This window comes from Carcharhinus amblyrhynchos, chromosome 11 (assembly GCF_965287045.1).
Source record: "Carcharhinus amblyrhynchos chromosome 11, sCarAmb.v2.hapA, whole genome shotgun sequence".
NCBI lineage: Eukaryota > Metazoa > Chordata > Chondrichthyes > Carcharhiniformes > Carcharhinidae > Carcharhinus > Carcharhinus amblyrhynchos.
Genome location: NC_137334.1, coordinates 13,582,414 through 13,597,345, shown reverse-complemented (window position 1 = coordinate 13,597,345; position 14,932 = coordinate 13,582,414). Strand labels below are relative to the sequence as shown.

The window sequence follows — 14,932 nt, the reverse complement described above, 5'->3', positions numbered from 1 at the left end:
CCTGTGGGGGGAAACCGGAGCATCTGGAGGAAACCCACACAGACATGGGGAGAACATGCAAACTCCGCATAGACAGTGACCCAAGCTGGGAATGGAACCTTGGTCCCTGGCGCTGTGAGGCAACAGTGCTAACCACTGTGCCACTGAGCTGCCCACGTCGTGATACTGTGCCATACATGTGTTAACTTACTGTCATTTATGTACCAATGTGCCCTCCAAATACCAACATTTCTCAGGCATGCACCTTTAGGAAAATATCCTGCATTTCTCTTTATCCTACCAACCATATTATATTTCTCTGCATTATACCCCTTCCTGCTTCATTCTTGCCCATTCACTTAACCCGTCGACATTTCTCTGCAATCTCTTTGTGTCCTCCTCGCAGCTTACATTTTCACCCACCTTTGTAGCGCCAGTAAACACTCAGTCCCCTCACTGAAGAATGTCAATAGCTAAGGCGCAAGTACTGATCCTGCTGTGGTATTGCACTAGTCACAGTCAGCCTACACGTTCCTACCCTCTACACTCCATTACCCAATCCTTAATCCAGGCTAATATATTTCACCCAATCCCATAAACCCTCGTTTTGTTTAATAACCACCTTGGGCAGCCCCTATGGATTTATTTCTGAAAATCTAAATGTCCTACCATCCAATTTTCTTATATTCATTCGTGGGCATCGCTAGCTGACCAGCACTTATGGCCCATCCCTTAGTTGCCCTTGGAGGGCAGTTGAAAGTCAAAGAAACAAAATATCAGTGCAGAAGGAGGCCATTAACCCACCGCCATCCAGGCCCTATTCCCATAACCCCACCCCTGCTAATCACCCTGACACTAAGGGTCAATTTAGCTTGGCCAATCAACCTAATCTGCAAATCTTTGGATTGTGGGAGGAAACTGGAGCATTCGGAGGAAACACACGCAGACACGGGGAAAATGCGCAGTAACCTGAGGCTGGGAATCAAACCTGGGTCCCTGGCACTGAGAGGCAGCAGTATTAACCACTGTGTCAACCACATTACTGTGGCTCTGGAATCACATATGGACCAGATCAGGTGAGGATGGCAAATTTCCTTCCCTTAAGAACATTAGTGAACTAGATGGGTTTTTAACAATAATCGACAATGGTTTCATGGTCATCAGTAGATTCTTTATTTCAGATTTTTTTACTGAATTCAAATTCCACCATCTGTCATGGCAGGATTCGAACCCAGGTCTCTGGGATATCATCTGAGTTTCTGGATTAATAATCTAGCGATAATTCCATGAGGCCATTGCCTCCCTGTAATGAACCAATCCATTGATTCCTCTTTGTAGATCTGCCAAAGATAATTTTCCTTTCAAAATTCATCTTGACTCTGCCCAATCGATTCATGATTGTCTAAGTGACTTTGTGATTAATGCATTCATGTCACATGAGTGAGCTTCCTGCATCTATTAAATCTATTAACCATTGACTGAACATTCTACAATCAACCTGTATATTAGGGGAGCCATTGGCCTAGTGGTATTAGTGCTTGAGTATTGAATCAGAAACTTGGTGGAAACCTGGTTCGAGTCCCGCCACGGCAGATGGTGGAATTTGAATTCAAGAAAAAAATCTGGAATTAAGAATCCACTAATGACCATGAAGCCATTGTAGATTGTCGGAAAAAACCCATCTGGTTCACGAACATCCTTTAAGGAAGGAAATCTGCCACCCTTACTGGATCTGGCCTACATGTTACTCCAGATCCACAGCAATATGATTGACTCTCAACTGTCCTTGGGCAACTAGGGATGGACAATAAATGTTGGCCAGACAGAGGCACCCATGTTCCCCGAATAAATAAAAGAAAATCTTGAAATCGGCAAATCAGGATGGATTCTTGACGGTGTGGGTGAAGAACATAAGAACATAAGAACATAAGAAATAGGAGCAGGAGTAGGCCATCTAGCCCTTCGAGCCTGCCCCGCCATTCAATAAGATCATGGCTGATCTGTCGCTGCTCAGTTCCACTTTCCCGCCCTCTCCCCATAACCCTTAATCCCCTCTCTTATCAAGAACCCATCAACCCGCTTCTTAAAAATATTTAGCGAGGCAGCCTCCACCACTTCAACGGGCAGAGAATTCCAGAGATTCACCACCCTTTGAGTGAAGAAGTTCCTCCTCAACTCCGTTCTAAACCGCCTCCCCTTTATCTTGAGGCTGTGCCCCCTAGTCCTACTGTCTTTTTTGAGCGGGAAGAGTCTCTCCACCTCTATCCTATCCATCCCATTCATCATCTTATACGTCTCAATGAGATCTCCCCTCATTCTTCTAAACTCTAACGAGTACAAGCCTAGTTTATTCAGCCTCTCCTCATAGCTCAATCCCCTCAACTCCGGTATCAGCCTAGTAAACCTCCTCTGCACTCCCTCCAGGGCCAAAATATCCTTGCGCAGGTGCGGCGCCCAAAACTGCACACAGTACTCCAGCTGCGGCCTCACCAATGCCCTGTACAGCTGCAGCAAGACCTCCCTACTTTTATATTCAATCCCCTTCGCTATGAAGGCCAGCATCCCATTCGCCTTCCTGACCACCTGCTGCACCTGCAAGCTGGGTTTTTGTGACTCATGCACAAGGACCCCGAGGTCCCTCTGCACCGTCGCCTGCTGCAGTTTTGAGAGGGAAGGATTAAGACTGAGAGGGAAAGTTTAAGACTGGGAGGGAAAGTTTAAGATTGGGAGATCTTAAAAAAAGACAGAAAAAAAAGACAGAAAATATAAGTGGAAGAATGAGAGGAAAGATAGAGAGAGATGAAGGAAGAGAATAAACAAAGAGATGAAGGTCTGTCTTCCTTGTGGCAATAATTGAAGATACGTCTAACGTTCCTTCTTCAACCACGACTATCAAGAGCACACTGATTTGGTCATTTGTCTCATTGCCATTTATGGGATGGTGCTGACACAGAGTAATTGCTGAAATCTACTATCTAGGGGTGATCAATGCAACCCGGTGAAGGCCATTGATACATTCCACACTCATTTGGAGGTCATTAAAGCAGAAATGTTGTCTTGATTACCCATCCACAGCATGTTGGCAGGAGTTAATTCAAGAGCTGGTTGGAGAGAGGCAGGAGAGCTGTTGAGGGAGGTGACAACACAAGAGATATCAGGAGCCTTCCTCTGGGGAATGGCGGCTGGAAAAGGGCCAAGCTCAGTTGCAAACACATTGGTGTAAACATGCATGCTGGAGAGGGCTTGTCAACGTGACACCCGCTACCAGCTTCTCTGGTTCATTTTCTAGAACATAGAACATTACAGCCCAGTATAGGCCCTTCATCCCTCAATGTTGTGCCCAGCTATGTCCAATCCCAAGAACAAGCTATCCCCTCCCTATCATACTGGTGTGCTCCATGTGCCTATCTTTTTTCACCCAGCTCAATACAACAACGTGCATTTTCAACCTAATGCCCCATGTGCTCGGTAACGCAGTCTCCTGATCAGTAAGAACACACTCCCAGTCTAGTTCCTCAAGCTTCACTGTGTGAGCCTTCCCCTGTATCAGTTATGCTGCAGTTCATGGCTACAATAATTCACTCACTTAACCATGACCCGACCTGGAAGTGTTAGAATCACTACAGTGCAGAAGGAGGCCTTTCAGCCCATCGAATCTGCACCAAGTGTCCAACAGAGCATCTTACGCAGGCCCACACCCCCCTCTCCCATAACCCCACACATTGCCCATTGCTAACCCTACACACCTTGATTTGATTTGATTTATTATTGCCACATATATTAGTGTACAGTGAAAAGTATTGTTTCTTGTGCACTATACAGACAAAGCATACTGTTCATAGAGTACATAGGGGAGAAGGAAAGGAGAGGGTGCAGAATGTAGTGTTGCAGTTACAGATAAAGAAAGATCAGCTTAATATATGGTAGGTCCATTCAGAAGTCTGATAGCAGCAGGGAAGAAGCTGTTTTTGAGTCAGTTGGTATGTGACCTCAGACTTTTGTATCTTTTCTGATGGGAGAAGGTGGAAGAGAGTGTATCCATTGTACACTATGGGACAATTTAGCATGGCCAATCTACGTAACCTCCAATCTTTGCACACTATGGGGCAATTTAGCCTGGTAAATGCACCTCACCCGCATATCTTTGAAGTGTGGGAGGAAACTGGAGCATCCAGAGGAAACCCATGCTGACACGGGGAGAACGTGCAAACTCCACACAGACAGTGACCCAAACCAGGAATTGAACCCAGATCCCTGGCGCTGTGAGGTAGGAGTGCTAACCACTGTGCTGGCCCATTTTGTGGGAGGAGGGTCATCATAACCAAACCTGTTTCTGATGTTGGCCAATACCCTCTTGGCACAGGTTCAATAGTGGCTACTAGGCAACCAAAAATCCTATTGTATATTAAGCTGATATTTCTCTTCATCCTATCTGTAACTGCAACACTACATTCTGCACCCTCTCCTTTCCTTCTCCCCTATGTACTCTATGAATGGTATGCTTCGTCTGTGCAGTGCGCAAGAAACAATACTTTTCATTGTGTAATGTTAAAGTTTTTAAAATTTATTTATTAGTCACAAATAAGCTTACGTTAACACTGTAATGAAGTTACTCTGAAAATCTCCCAGTTGCCACATTCTGGTACCTGTTCGGTTACACTGAGGGAGAATTTAGCATGGCCGATGCACCTAACCAGCGCGTCTTTTGGAGTGTGGGAGGAAACCGGAGCACCCGGAGGAAACCCACGCAGACCCGGGGAGAATGTGCAGGCTGTACACAGACAGTGACCCGAGTTGGGAATTGAACCCGGGTCCCTGGCGCTGTGAGGCAGCCGTGCTAACCACTGTGGCACCGTGCTGCCCCCTGATACGTGCGTATCCCAATACATGCGACAATAATAAATCAAATCAAATCAACCATCCGATGCAGGCACTCTGAAGGAAATCTCCCGTCACAACCAGGAAGTGTTAGTAATTGGGACTGCAGCACAGAGTGGAGATCAGTTAACTCAAATCTGAGTCTGCTCTGGGTTCCTCACGGTGGGTGGGGAGTTGGAGGGTGGGAGAGGAGGTGGGGGCCAGGTTGGGTGGACGGGGAGGAGGAGAGCTCAACTCCTCCGTGACGGAATTAATCAATCGAGATTAATTTGGGAAATCTCTCCCATTTACATCTGTTACTCAGCAGGGTGGGAGAGGAAGTGTTTCTAATCTGTGAGTAGCCTTGAGGCTTATTAATTCTTTATTTACACTGATTCAAGAGCAGAACCGCTATGTGCTGCTGCACTGTGGAGGGGACATTAAAATGTATCAGCAAGGCAGCTTTCCACCCATTACAATTAAATCCAACAGAGAGGTGCAATTGTTTCAATAAAGGAAAACTATACAATCCATAAAGGATTGTAAATAAAGTTCCAACCCATAAATAAAGAGGTTGGGGGCGGGGGGGTGGTGGGTGCGGTAGGGGGCTGGAGTTATGGCTATAGTCAGAGCAGCCGTGATCTACGAACCATAGAAACCCTGCAGTGCACAACAGGCCAATCAGTCCATCGAGCTAGTACTGACTCTCTGACAGTGCATCCCGTCTAGCCCTCTCCTCCGCCCAATCCTTGTAACCTTGTGCATTTAGCATGGCCAATCCTCATAACAACGCATCTTTGGACACTAAGGGGTAATTTAGCATGGCCAATCCACCTAACCTGCACATCTTTGGGCACTAAGGGGTAATTTAGCATGGCCAATCCACCTAACCTGCACATCTTTGGGCACTAAGGGGTAATTTAGCATGGCCAATCCACCTAACCTGCACATCTTTGGAGACTAAGGGGCAATTTAGCATGGCCAATCCACCTAACCTGCACATCTTTGGAGTGTGGAGGGAAACCAGAGCACCCGGAGGAAACCCACACAGGCATGAGGAGAACATGCAAACTCCACACAGGCAGTGACCCAAGGCCGGAATTGGACCTGGATCCCTGGTGCTGTGAGGCAGTGGCACTAATCACTGTGCCACCGTGATGCCCAGTGACACAGCAGGCTAATTGTCCTGCTTCTTCTTATGATTTCTACCAGCCAATGTTCTGGGGGGGGGGCAGGGAGGATTTTCCGTTCTATTTTCAGCATTGAGGAGGGGGGGGAGCAGTGAGGAATGGCGGCAGGAGTGGAAAATGCCACCTGAGGTCAATGGGTCTTTGCACGGTCCACCCCTCGCTCACTGTGATTCCCGTGCCAGGTGGGACAGGAGAACTCCCCCACCCTCTCCCAACTCTTTGAACTGAGAGGCTAACGAGAACTTCCATCTTGGAGCTCAATGGACAGCTTTCCCCTTGTTAGCTCGGACTGCCATTGGCAATCCCCCATCCCCCACCTCTCTTCCAATAGACTTCCTTATTGAAGGGGTTAACAGCATTGACTGCAGTAGTGCTCCCCTGTGAATTAAGTCCCCAATAGTTCCTTGGGAAGCCGCTGTGAAGATGTCTTCCCGCACTTACAGATGGGCGGCACAAGCAAAGGACAAGACGGTGAGAACTCCAATAAGCAGAGGCTGGTCACCATAACAACAAGTGTGGATGTGTGTAGCCATGTTTCATTAGTGGTTAATCATTATAATTAGACAAGATATCTAGGCTGGAACTGGTTAACTGTATTCACCCGATGTAAGTGAGATCATCAGTACTATGAGCTGGAATTGGATATCAATGATATCAATCAGGGTGGCACAGTGGTTAGCATTGCTGCTTCACAGCTCCAGGGACCTGGGTTCGATTCCCGGCTCGGGTCACTGTCTGTGTGGAGTTTGCACATTCTCCTCATGTCTGCGTGGGTTTCCTCCGGGTGCTCCGGTTTCCTCCCACAGTCCAAAGATGCGTGGGTTAGGTTGATTGGCCATGCTAAAAAAATTGCCCCTTAGTGTCCTGAGATCCTTAGGTTAGAGGGATTAGTTGGTAATAATATGTAGGGATATGGGGGTAGGGCCTGGGTGGGATTGTGGTCAGCGCAGACTCGATGGGCCGAAGGGCCTCTTTCTGCACTGTAGAGCAGATAAGTACTTGTGATTAGTATATTCAAATTATGTGTGATATAGTCAAAGGTATAACTGCCCGTGCCACGTATTACACAGGAGGTCTGTATGCCACCTTTTGGAGGGTAGACTTCTTCACTATAGCTTGAATAAAGGCTGGTTCAAAACTCTGAAAGCTTTGTCCGCTCTATCGAGGATACAAATAGCGAATTCTGCTGGATAGCAGCAACTTCTGTATCACTTATCGTGACCCCTCAACTCAGCCAGTTCCCACCCCACTGCTATTTCAGTGTTTAATTGAATTACCACTCTACTTCCTAGATGCTTTCAGTGCTTATATAGCAGCAGCGCAATCAGATGTACCAAGATAGGGTGGCCAACTATGATTACATGTATTCCTGGAGGTTTCATCACATGATTTGCTCCCACGCTCCAGCCATTAGTTGGCCAACTCTGCCATGTTTGTGGTATACTGATTTCCTATGCCAGTTGGAAAGCCAACTGATTTATCGATCACACAGACTTATTATTTCTCCCCCCCTCCCGTTTTATATTCATTTGCGGGACCTGGGCGTCACTGGCTGGCCAGCATTTATTGCCCATCCCTAATTGCCCTTGAATTGAGTGGCTGGTGAAGCCATTTCAGAGGGCAGGTGAGAGTCAGCCACATTGATGTGGCCCTGGAGTCACTTGTAGGTCAGACCAGGTAAGGATGGCAGATTTCCTTCCCTAAAGGACATTAGTGAACCAGATCGGTTTTTCCGACAATGGTTTCATGGTCATCATCAGATTCTTAACCCCAGATTTTTTTTATTGAATTCAAATTCCACCATCTGCCTTGGCGGGATTCGAACCCAGGCCTCCAGAACTGGACTAACAGTCTAGCGATAATACCACTAGGCCATCGCCTCCGCCTATTTGCAATGTTTTTGTCTCTGGTGGAGAGAAACATCGAAAGAGAAACGTAACAAAAACTATTTATTTTTAATGCCCCGATGACTTTTCCCCGGGGATTCACGCAGGGGACTAATCTTCGCCGAGACCCCAGGCCCATTCTGTTGGGGTTCATGAAGGAGGGGGAGGGGAGTGTGACGGGAATAAAACCCCGAACAAAGCTTATGTACACCAGACAGCAAACAAAGAGGCCCCTTGGATGGAAAATTCCAGAATGTCAACCTCGCGCTACATTCTAAACACAGTGAAGAAAATGCCAGTAAATCTCCTCACACTAAAACTCTGCTGCTGGGTAACTGCAGCCCTGTTGAATAAGACTAATGTTCCACCAGATTTCCTCAAATACTTTTCATCCCAGAGGTACTGTGTCGGAAAGGTTAGAGTTGTAAGTAAAATTCATCAGTTCCACCAGCGCTCAAATGCATAATTAGCCCATTTATATTCGCCTCATCTTGTGAGAAATGCAGCCTAATTTAACTGCTCCTTCAAAGCAGAGTGGAGGGGTTATTTTTTTGTTCACGTTAGGGACTGCAGGCTATAATTTTGTGCCTTCGACCCCACAGTCATAACTCAGGGCAGCCGTAATAAGACTCAAATTTCAGTGACATGCCGGTGCTCTGGCCTTCAGTACAGACACTGGCGTTTAAATAGAAACATCGAACATTACAGCACAGTACAGGCCCTTCGGCCCTCAATGTTGTGCTGAGCTGTGTCCAATCCCAAGATCAAGCTATCCCACTCCCTATCATTCTGGTGTGCTCCATGTGCCTGTCCAATAACCACTTGAAAGTTCCTAAAGTGTCCGACTCCACTATCACAGCAGGCAGTGCATTCCACACCCCAACCATTCTCTGAGTAAAGAACCTACCTCGGACATCCCTCCTATATCTCCCACCACAAACCTTATAGTTACGCACCCTGGTAACAGCTACATCCACCCGAGGAAATAGTCTCTGGACGTCCACTCTATCTATCCCCCTCATCTTATAAACCTCTATTAAGTCACCACTCATCCTCCTCTGCTTTAAGGAGAAAAGCCCCAGCTCCCTCAACCTTTCCTAATAAGACTTACCCTCCAAACCAGGCAGCATCCTGGTAAATCTCCTCTGCACTCTCTCCAATGCTTCCACATCCTTCTTATAGTGAGGTGACCAGAACTGCACACAATATTCCAAATGGGGTCTCACCAAGGTCCGGTACAGTTGCAGCATAAGCCCACGGTTCTTAAACTCAAACCCCCTGTTAATAAACGCTAACACACTATAAGCCTTCTTCATGGCTCTATCCACTTAAGTGGTAACCTTCAGAGATCTGTGAATATAAACCCCAAGATCTCTCTGTTCCTCCACATTCCTCAGAACCCTGCCTTTGACCCTGTAATCTGCATTCAAGTTTGTCCTACCAAAACGAATCACCTCACACTTATCAGGGTTAAACTCCATCTGCCATTTTTCTGCCCAGCTCTGCATCCTATCAATGTCTCTTTGCAGCCTACAAGAGCCCTCCATCTCATCCACTACTCCTCCAATCTTGGTGTCATCAGCAAATTTACTAACCCACCCTTCAGCTCCCTCTTCCAAGTCATTGATAAAAATCACAAATAGCAGAGGGCCCAGCGCTGATCCCTGTGGTACACCGCTGGTAACTGGTCTCCAGTCGGAAAATTTTCCTTCCACTACCCTTTGTCTTCTATGAGACAGCCAGTTACTTATCCAATCGGCCAAATTTCCCTCTATCCCACACCTCCTTACTTTCTTCATAAGCCTACCATGGGGAACCTTATCAAACACCTTACTAAAATCCATGTATACGACATCAACTGCTCTACCTTCATCCACACACTTAGTTACTCCGTAAAGAATTCAATCAAATTTGTGAGGTAAGACTTACCCTTCACGAATCCGTGTTGACTATCCTGGAAGATTGGAATTAAAGATTGGAATTTTCAACCTGCCACTGGAGTCAATCCCACTGGATGTCATCCTCCTGGTTTTTAGATGGGGGTGTGGGGTCGGGGGCAGTGGGCGGGGGGGGCGTGGAATTTTAAACATGTGGGCCAAGGGGTAACATTGCAATTCACTCCTACCCCCCCCATCAGCACACCTTCCTACCTCTGTGAACCCTGCTGCCCCTAGCCTCAAAGACACCAAGTCCCACAGGCCATGGGCCCCCCTCTTTCAGATTGTAAACAGAGCCCTTTCATAGAATCCCTACAGTGCAGAAGGAGGCCATTCAGCCCATCAGGTCTGCACCAACTCCGCATCTTAGCCAGGCCCACACACTTCCTGCCCACCTGATCCGTGTAACCCCAAATCCACCTGACCTGTACATCACAGGACACCAAGCGGCAATTTAGCATGGCCAATCCACCTAACCTGCACATCTTTCAGACTGTGGGAGAAAACTGGAGCACCCTGAGGAATTTCCAGATCCCTGGCGCTGTAAGGCAGCACTGCTAACCTCTGTGCCACCGTGCTGTTCATGGTAAAGGAACAGCATTTGCCATTCACCTTGCTGACAATGTCCCACAGAGTTTTTACAGATATTAGGGTGAACAGTTGCTGCCAGTGGGTACTTGGCCCAATGTTGCACCCTCTGTATGAGAATCTATGGCACGTGTGATCCAAGTAGGCAACAGTGAAGCTTTTCACCCAATCAGGGCGTCCCGGTGGCACAGTGGTTAGCACTGCTGTCTCGCAGCGTCAGGGACCTGGGTTCGATTCCCAGCTTGGATCACTGTCTGTGCAGAGTCTGCATGTTCTCCCCGTGTCTGTGTGGGTTTCCTCCAGGTGCTCCAGTTTCCACCCACAGTCCAAAGATGTGCGGTGGATTGGCCATGCTAAATTGCCCCTAGTGTCAGGGGATTAGCAGGGTAAATGTGTGGGGTTACAGGAATAGGGCCTGGGTGGGATTACTGTCGGTACAGACTCGGTGGGGCCGAATGGCCTCCTTCTATAAGGATTCTATGATTCTATGAATCCTCAGTGAGTCACGCAGAGTCTAAACCAGGAAGTATAAAGCGGGAATTAGAAATTAAATTTCGATCAGGCACAGAAAGGTGAAATGAAGATTGGGAGAGAAAGCAGGGACTAAAAGAGAGATAAAAGAGGTGGAACACAAAAAGAATTGTGTCCAGGTTTCCAGGACCTGGAAGTTTGTGAAATCATTGCAATGAATTCTTGACACACATCTGTCAATTTTATCTTTCTTTCTTTGCTTACCTGTTACCATCTGAGGGTCTGAAATTTGGGATTTACTGTTCATAGAATCCCTGCAGTGCAGAAGGAGGCCATTCAGCCCATCGAGTCTACACTGACCACAATCCCACCCAGGCCCTATTCCTGTAACCCCACATATTTAACCTGCTAATCCTCCTGACACTAGGGAGCAATTTAGTGTGGCCAATCCACCTAACCCACACATCGTTGGACTGTGGGTGGAAACCGGAGCACCCGGAGGAAGCCCCCGCAGGCACGGGGAGAACATGCAGACTCCACACAGACCCAAGCCGGGAATCGAACCCGGGTCCCTGGCGCTGTGAGGCCGCAGTGCTAACCACTGTGCTGCCCTGTTCTTGGATAGAGGGTGAAAAATCAACCAAGGTTTCGGCTCCTGCCTTTGTGCAGTGTCTCTCATTTTCAGTAACAGCACCATATTTACATCTGGGGAGGTGAGGGGTGGGTGAGTGATAAAGAGAAGCAGCTTCAGATTAATCTGTGTGTGCGTTAACTTGTACTAAAGCACTTGTTTCCTTCTCCAGTTGTTTCCAGCCAACACGGACGGCAACGAGGTGGTCCTGAACACGCTTACCCCACCTGTCCTGGCGCGTTTTGTTCGCATCCGTCCCCAGGTCTGGATGAATGGAATATCGATGCGTTTCGAGCTCTACGGGTGCCAGATTACAAGTAGGTCACCCCCCCCACTTTTCCCAGATCCATCACCCATTCTACCTCCCTGCCAACTTTCCTCTACCACAAGTTCGTAAGATAGAGGAGCAGAATTAGGCCACTCGGCCCATCGAGTCCACGCCGCCATTCTATCATGACTGATATGTTCCCCACCCCCATTTTCCTGCCTTCTCCTTCAGCCCATTCCCAGTTCAAAACCGAGTACAGAAAGATCAATCAGTGTAAAATAAGGTCCAGTGTTAGATATTATTTTGTATCTTTCCTCGGTGACTTAGAAGAGTGAGATTGGGCCAGTATCATCATAGAATCCATACAGTGCAGAAGGAGGCCATTCAGCCCATCAAGTCTGCGCTGACCACAATCCCACCCAGGCCCTATTCCCATAACTGCTCCTTATATGTACTCACTGTCCCAGCACCCACCGCACTTTGGGGCAGTGAATTCCACAGATACACAACCCTTTGGGAGAAGTAGTTTCTCCTCAACTCTGTTTTAAATTTGTTACTCCTTCTGTCCTAGAATGCCCCACAAGACGAAGCATCCACCCCATGTCTATTTTATCCATACCTTTTATCATTGTATGGCACGGTGGCACAGTGGTTAGCACTAATGCCTCACAGCAGCTAGGGACCTGGGTTCGATTCCCGGCTTGGGTCAGAGTCTGCACATTCTCCCTGTGTCTGCATGGGTTTCCCCTGGGTGCTCTGGTTTCCTCCCACAGTCCAAAGATAAGTGGGTTAGGCGGTTTGGCCATGCTAAATTGTCCCTCAGTGTCAGGGAGACCAGCTGGGGTAAATGCATGGGGATAGGGCCTGGGTGGGATTGTGATCAGTGCGGACTGTATGGTGTGAATGGCCTCCTGCTGCACTGTACAATTTTATGATCATCTTTTATATCTCAATTTGATCTCCCTTCATTCTTCTAAATTCCAGACAGTATTGGTCTAAACTGTTCAATCTCTCTTCATACGACAAACCCCTCACCTCTGGAATCAATCTAATGGACAGATAGGATGTGGGCATTTCTGGCAAAGCCAGCATTTCCTGCCCATCCCTAATTGCCCTTGAGGACAATTGAGAGTCTATCACATTGCTGTGGCTCTGGTCACATGTAGGGCAGACCAGGTAAGGAAGGCAGATTTCCTTCCCTAAAAGGACATTAGTGAACCAAGTGGATTTTTACCACAGTCGGCAGTGGTTTTCTGGTCACCAGTAGACTTTTAATTCCAGATTTTTATTGAATTCAAATTTCACCATCTGCCATGGTGGGATTCGAACTTGGGTCCCCAGAACATTGCCCTGGGTCTCTGGATTACAATACCACTCCGCCATCGCCTCCCCATGCAATCTGTAAATGGGGCAATGGGCATCCAGTGCCTCCCTGAACAATGGGTAAAGCAGGCTATCTCCTTAACCAACAGGAGTAAAGGATTGAGAAAGAAAGGAGGCCATTCGGCCCATCAAGTCTGCACTGACCACAATCCCATCCAGACTCTATCCCCACAACCCCATGCATTTACCATAGCTAATCCGCCTAATACGAAGGGAGAATTTAGCATGGTCAATCCACCTAACTCACACATCTTTGGACTGTGGAGGGAATCCAAATTACCCGAAGGAAACCCACGCAGACATGGGGAGAATGTGCAAACTCCATACAGACAGTAACCCAAGCTGGGAGTTGAACCCAGGTCCCTGGCGCTGTGCAGCAGCAGTGCTAACTACTGTGCCACCGTACTGCCTGACTGAAGGGTGAGTGAATAAGATTGAGAGTTCCTCAAGACACCAGAATTGAAAGGGCTCAGAGAGTTTGCAAGGTTGTAGAGCTTGCGGGAGGGTGTGGGGGGATGGAGGTAAGGAATGGTGAGACCATTGGGGTATCAAGTGATTTACGTCGGTAGATTATTTGGCGAGGCCTGTTGAACTGATGTAGACCACATAAACCTGCTGAGTTCCAGTGCAGAGTGCCTAATGGCCCATGTTGACTCCCTCTCTCTTTTGGCAGACGCACCTTGCTCCGATATGCTGGGAATGCTTTCTGGACTCATCCCCGACTCCCAGATCACCGCCTCCTCCACCAGGGACTACCACTGGGCATCGGGCAGTGCCCGGCTCGTGGCCAGCCGATCTGGGTGGTACCCCCGGCAGCCTCACCCTCCGCCTGGCACGGAGTGGCTCCAAGTGGCCTTGCCCACCCCCAAGACTGTCAGCGCCATCATCATCCAGGGGGCACGAGGAGCGTCGGTGGTGGAAGGTGGGACCACCGGTGAAAACAAGGCTTTTGTACGGAAGTTTAAACTGGCTTACAGCATGAACGGGGTCAACTGGACATTTGTGAAGGAATCCGGAGGCTCACGACACAAGGTATAGTCCCCTCAAACGCTCCAGTCTTTGTAACTCGTCTGTACCCACTGTAGGCAACCAATTTCTAACACAAGTAGAAGTTCTAATGCACATGGTTTTGATTTGATCTAATTTGATTTGATTTATTATTGTCACATGCGTTAGTATACAGTGAAAAATATTCTTTCTTGCGCGCTACACAGACAAAGCATACCGTTCATAGAGAAGGAAAGGAGAGAGTGCAGAATGTAGTGTTACAGTCATAGCTAGGGTGTAGAGAAAGATCAACTTACTGCAAGGTAGGTCCATTTAAAAGTCTGATGGCAGCAGGGAAGAAGCTATTCTCGAGTCCATGGCACAGTGGTTAAAACTGCTGCCTCACAGAGCCAGGGACCTGGGTTAAATTCCCGGCTTGAGTCACCGTCTGTGTGGAGTCTGCACGTTCTCCTTGTGTCTGCGTGGGGTTCCTCCGGTTTCCTCCCACACTCCAGGCTTAGGTGGACTGGCCATGCTAAAATTAACCCTGGTGTCAGGGGGATTTAGCAGGGTAACGGGGGTTACAGGGACAAGGCCTGGGTGGGATTGTGGTCGGTGCAGACTCGATGGGCCAAATGGCCTCCTTCTGCACTGCAGGGATTCCATGATCCTGTGATCATGCAAGTGCAAAAGTGGGCCTGGAAGGATGTTGAGGGAGGGTGTCGAGAAGAACTACCAGAAAAGTACAACTCAGA

The 14,932-nt window shown here is 48.0% G+C and overlaps 1 protein-coding gene across 2 annotated transcripts in view; it reads left to right on the top strand.

Moving 5' to 3' along the window:
- LOC145349921 (neuropilin-2-like) overlaps window positions 1-14,932 on the top strand; it is a 127,588-nt gene that overhangs the window by 61,546 nt on the left and 51,110 nt on the right. For both annotated transcript variants that reach the window (XM_080198591.1, XM_080198592.1), the window contains exons 8-9: window positions 11,712-11,856; window positions 13,864-14,222. In XM_080198591.1, coding sequence (XP_080054717.1) covers window positions 11,712-11,856; window positions 13,864-14,222 — 504 coding nt within the window. The remainder of the gene's footprint in view (window positions 1-11,711; window positions 11,857-13,863; window positions 14,223-14,932) is intronic.